The sequence below is a fragment of the Eptatretus burgeri genome, chromosome 10 (genome assembly GCF_056783735.1).
Source record: "Eptatretus burgeri isolate ZD-2024b chromosome 10, Ebu_testis_v1, whole genome shotgun sequence".
Taxonomy (NCBI): domain Eukaryota; kingdom Metazoa; phylum Chordata; class Myxini; order Myxiniformes; family Myxinidae; genus Eptatretus; species Eptatretus burgeri.
The window spans coordinates 2,641,105-2,647,104 of NC_140970.1; the positions used below are offsets into that span (position 1 = coordinate 2,641,105).

Genomic DNA, 6,000 nt, shown 5'->3' on the forward strand with positions numbered 1-6,000 from the left:
TTATTCCTTTTCAGAACTTTTTGTTTTTGTTTATTTCTTTTTGTTTTGTTATTTTTCTATTTTGTTTTTATTTATAAAAATACTTTTATTACCTCCACTCCCAGAACCCCAAACTTCTGATCACACCTTCCTTTTGTTTCTGTGTTGCCTCTGTCTGCTTTGCTTAGCTTTTGTGTTTTTGCTTAGCTCTGCAGATGACTTTTGTATTTTTTTTTGTTTTTTTTTTATTGATGTTTTGGGTTTATTTGCTGAATTTTGCATCCTGCTCATTTGCAATGATTTTGCATCCTGCTCATTTCCAATCTTATCCTGACCATTTCCACCATTCCACTTCAAAGCAGCAAGCATTCTCCACAGTTGCTTGATTTCAGTGTTGCAGTGTTTGTGAACATTCATCCTTGATTGATATTAGTTGTCCTCATCCTCCTTCCCTATACACCCTGCTTGTGCAGCTGCACTCTTCCCAATCCTTCCATCCCCTTTCATTCCCAGTTCATAATTGCTCATCTGCTTTGTAATTATTACCTGCACACAAGCTTTTATTTACCTCAGCCATTAGTCGTTTTTTTTTTCCATTATTTTGGCATTTTTCCATCCTCTTCTTTAAGCTCCCTCCTCTTCACTGATCTGCCTCTTATCCTCCCATTGATCTCCATCCCCAAGCGTGCTATGCAGCGGTTCTCTGAACTAGAAATGAGGGAGCAAGATGGAAGCCAGGAGTTGAGAGAAGAATCAGATATGATGAGCTCCGATGGACGACTCCTCACATCTGATGTGACCAATCACCCAGATCGGCAGGACCATGATGATGGTAAGAAAGGTCACAGTGTTATCATCTGCAAGGGTAAAGAGTTATAAAAGATCTTAAACTGTTTAACAAGGATGTGTGCAGAAGAGGGGAAGGAGGGGCAGTAGGAAAATATAGGGTGAGAAACAAACAGTTTGAGGAAAAAAAAATAAAACGAATGCTCGTACACCAGGCCTAATAGATCATGAAAGGGTATGGAAGACCAACGTACCAAGGAATAACAAAGAAGTTTGATGCAGGAGAAGGCCCTACATGCCTGTGCCACACCAACACCAGATTTAATATATCTGTCAAAACGACTTAATTTAATTGGGGGGGATGAGAAAAGTGTGGCAGGTTCAGGGATTTCACAAGGCTGTTAAAAATAAAAATGGAATAAAATTGCTTTTGTTTGTTGTTGTGTTGTGCGGGTGAAAGTGGTTTTAAAATGAAGACTATACAGCACCAACCAGACACTATCCCTTGATGAGACACTATCACAGACATCACAGTCTTTTTTTTGTTTGTTTGTGTTTTTGTACACAATCACCCATCCATACTCAAGCTGCCTACAAGTCCTGAAAATATCCCTGTACCTCTCCATCTCCAAAGCTTCTTGATACTTATCTAATTTCAATTGAAACATCATATCTACTGTTACTTAAACCTATTGGCATCTCAAGGAGATGGGGATGACCAGACGGAGGCCCCTGGAGTGGAAAGTGGACGCAGTGACGCGCTGTTCTGGCACATGCTCCCATACCTAACCTAATTGTTAATGCTGCCATTACCTTTCCAGGGAGACCATTCCATGCACTGATGAGTGAAGCCCTTATCATCTTAATTCTCCCCTGTATCTATTACCACCCCCAGATACTTCTCCATTGTGAAATGCTCCAAGATTTCCCCTTGCATCATTTAAGCTCTATTTTTATTGTTCTTACCCATTCCCAGTATCTTACAATTCTCTTTATGTTAAAATGAACAAATTCGTTTTTCGCCTTCAGAGGATGAATGACGTTTTTTTTTTTTTATTATTATCAACATCGCACTTGTTTTATTTAATCTTCCGTTTGATTATTTATCTTCTAATTGTCTGTTCACTTGCGTTTACTTTATTCACAACTCACCATTGCCCTTGTTTTCTTCTCCCCTTTTTAGTTGTCTTTATTGCCGCAAGCACGTTGTTCGACTGCCAATAATGTAGTTTTAGATACAGTAATACCTTGACATATGAGTTTAATTCGTTCTGTGACCGAACTCGTAACTCGGTTTGCTCGAATATCAAAACAATTTTCCCAATTGAAATTAATTAAAATACCATTAATCAGTTCCAGCACCCCCAAAAAAACCCTAATTTCTTTGTTACGTAGTTTTAAAAATGAGAAATGTATTTATAAATAATAAATAATTAATACAAAACATAATACAAAGATAATAAAATAGAATATAAATAAATAAACTGGTTTTATAAAGTGTATTTACCTTGGAGATGAGACGACTTCGGCTTACGGAAGATTCTGGTGGAGGTGGCGGTGGTGGTGGAGGAGATAGGCGGAGGAGATTTGAAGGTCTCATCACACTTTATCGCTAAACGTAATTGATACAATTTTTTTTAATTTTTATTTAATTCACTTTATCGCTAAACTTAATTGCTACAATTTTTTTTTTACATTTTTTTTTATTCCCTTTTATTTTTATTCCTAACAAAATAACTGCACCAATGAAAAAACAAGAGCTAAACACAACGCAGATTACTACGGTATGAACCTACTCAACGAGATAACCAAGAGAACTGAACGAGTGAGTGGCGGGAGATGCGTGAAAAGGCGGGAGATGCGGGTGTTCGCTTGCTTGGCTGCGCGCATCTCAAAGCTTGCTCCACTCGTAACTCGGATCTAGACTCATAACACAAATCAAAAAATCGTCCGAGCAACGGCTCGTAACTCGGAATACTCGTAAGTTAGTGCATTCATATGTCAAGGTATTACTGTATTACTATTTTTACATGTGCTTTGAAACATTTTATCCACTGGAAAGTTGTGAAACCAAAAATTAAACCTTATGAACAGATAATATTATTAATGTCAAATAACTTGTCTTCTCAGCAAAGTATTCAATGTGGGATTCATTAGGCAAACACTTTCATCTGTTTATTTAATTATTATTTTTGATGTAGTGAGAATAGTAGCAAAATAGAAAAGTTAAATGCATCTGTCAAAAATGTTTTGTACATTGCAGACTTGTGTATTTATCACGTGCTGACAAGGATTGCCTGCCAGTATGGAAATAGTTTTGAGTTTTATCGTGCATCATAAGCAATAGGATCGGAGAGCGTTGACGTCTTTTGTCAAAGACCTGTATTTGTTTAAGAATTGCAAGGCAAACAAAGAAAAACAGGAAACAAACAAATTACATTGGCCTCCCATTCCGGCGCCATTACTAAACTGGCAGCAACTCACTTCAACACACGTCGGTGCATTACAATTACATTTACATTAATACATTACATTTTACCCCAACAAAGTCTCATAAACCTAGCAACACAAACTCATTTGCCCAAAAAAACCTAACTTGGGTACATTGGTGAGACTACCAATGTGCTAAAGGCATCACCGAAGGATTATTCTTCCCTCTAACATGGTGTGATACTGTTTAACTAATGAGAAGTAATTCAAAGAAACCCCTCCTATCTACTTTTCTTAATAATCCTCTTGAGGAAATTTAGTCATTCAAACTCCTGGGTCTCAATCTCAGCCATGATCTTTCTTGAGCAACTCACATTTCAAAGTTGGCTTCCAAAGCCAGCCGCTGACTGGGCATCCTCCGTCATACAAAGTCCTTCCTTAGCATACCTGAACTCCTGTCCACCTACAAGGCCTTCATCCGCAGCTTGATGGAGTTTTGCTTTCCCCTCTGGGCTAGCTCCCTTGCCTCATCTTGCTCATCTTGATGCTGTGGGAACCAAGGCCTTTAAGATTATTTTCCATAAGATGCATTCCATAAAGGAATTCCATACGATGCAACGTCTCTGCTGGAATGGGAACACAGGCTAGGGTCTCGTGAAGTGGAATGCTTCTCAGCGCATCAGCATGACTCAATTGCAGTCCTGGCTTGTACTTGAAATGGTAATTATATGCTGACAATGACACGGCCTAACGCTGTATCCTTCCAGATGCCATAGTAGGTATGGCCTTTGCTTCACTAAACAAAGTTTCAAGAGACTTGTGGTCATTGTTTATCATGAATTCATATCCATAGAGATATAAATGAAACCTTTTCGCACTCCAGACCACTGACGGTGCTTCTTTCTCTCACTGCAAATTATTTATTTCTGCTGGTGATATTGTCCTTGAAGCACATGTGAAGAGTCGCTCAGTGCCATCAATGACATGTGGCAGTACTGCCCCGAGACCAAAGACGAAGCGTCGCAGGAAAGCACCAACGGCTTGGTGCTATCAAAATGCAGCAATACAGCAGATGACTACAAGTTATTTTGACTTCTCAAAAGCCTTCTGTTGAGGTGATCCCCAGATTAACTTTCTTCCTTTCTGGAGTAGGATTAGCTTTGATGAGAGGCTGGGTAGAAATTTACCATCATAGTTCAACAGCCCTAAATGAGCTTTTAGCTCAGTCACATTGGTTGGTGTAGGTGCTTTAGCAATAGCGTGTACCTTATCTTTTTGAGGATGTCAGTCCTCAGGGTAAATTGTATGTCCAAGATACCCCACTTCTGGAGCCATGAACATGCATTTGTCCTTGTGCAGCCGCATGCCTGCTTCTGACAATCTCCTAAGCACCAAATCCAGATTGTGTAAATAATCGTGGTCATCCACCAACGTTATCAAGATGTCATCTTGTTAAGTACACCCAGAAGGCATACTTTGGAGTAAGTTATCCATTGCCCTCTGGAAGATGGATGGTGCTGAAAATATCCCCAATGGTAGACTGGTGTATCTTATAAGTCCCGGTGGGGTATTTACTGTCGTGTACTTACAGTTGTCTTCCTCCAACACCACCTGCAAGAATGTATTGGACAAGTTCAGCTTTGTGAAGGCCTTACCTCCAGTGAGGGTGGAGTAAAGATCTTCAATTTGAGGTCGTGAAGACTGGTCACTGGGGTTGATGGTAACTTTGTAGTCACCGCAGATTCATACATTCCCATCTGATTTCATAACTAGTACAGGCGAGCCGCCTAATCAGAGAACTAGATGGGTTCCAGGATATTTTTACTTCAGAGTTGGCAAAGTTCAGCATCAACTTTCGCCCGCATTGAATGAGGTACTGGTCGTGGCTTGAAAAATCTTGGAGTAGCTTTCCATCTCCACAAAATTTTACCTTTTGTGCCTTGGAGCTCACCTAGACAATCCTCCCACACGGAGGGGTAATTCTTCAGAGCAGAAGCAGCCTTGTACCCAGAAGCAGTGCAAATCTCATGCCAGGTGAGTTTAATCTTTTACAGCCAATTTCTGCCAAATAAATTTGAGCCATTGCCCTTGACAACAATCAAAAGAAGGACCTCCGTATGTCCCTGGTAATGGACTTTGGCATTGAGTGAACTCATCATCGGTATTCTTCCCTTCATTTCGTCCAGTGTAAGTGTGTAGAAGTACATGTTCCTTACCAGGCTTTCAAACTGGTAATAGCTTGTGGTAGGTAGTCGCACACAGGACGCTGACTGAGGCACCAGTATCAACCTCAAAAGCAATGTCATGTCCATCCACTGTCATCAAGACCTCATACTATGTTCGTTGTGGTTGTGGCAAGACCTCATATGACATTGTTGCGAACATATAAATAGTGGGGTAACGTTGAGAGAAGACCATGGCTCACCGACGATGTTGACTGGCGACTATTGCTCCCAGGCACCCTTGATACCGCGTCATTTGCAAACCTTCGACAATTGGCCCGTCTTTCCACATGAATAGCACTCGGATTTTTTCTTTGGACAGGTACGATAGTCGTGCAGATTACCACAATGGGACCAAGGTTTCCATTTCCTCGCTTGATTTGAAGAGGTGCGCGGCTGACCGGAATGTGGCGGCTCTTCTTGCACGTCGGCTTGTGTGGAGGGGAGATCAAATTTGCTCTGAGGAAGTAGCTCCTTTGCCTGTTCTGTACTCACTGTCGCACTGTGTTGAACATCCCAGGAACTTCGTGTAGCAGATTCCATACCAATACAGATCTCGAGAGCCTTGTTGAAATCCAAGGTC

The 6,000-nt window shown here is 40.7% G+C and overlaps 1 protein-coding gene across 8 annotated transcripts in view; it reads left to right on the forward strand.

Annotated features, from left to right (window-relative positions):
* The window catches only part of BCOR (BCL6 corepressor), a 159,958-nt gene that overhangs the window by 90,976 nt on the left and 62,982 nt on the right, over positions 1-6,000 (forward strand). For all 8 annotated transcript variants that reach the window (XM_085896832.1, XM_085896827.1, XM_085896831.1 and 5 more), the window contains one exon: positions 664-811. In XM_085896832.1, coding sequence (XP_085752958.1) covers positions 664-811 — 148 coding nt within the window. The remainder of the gene's footprint in view (positions 1-663; positions 812-6,000) is intronic.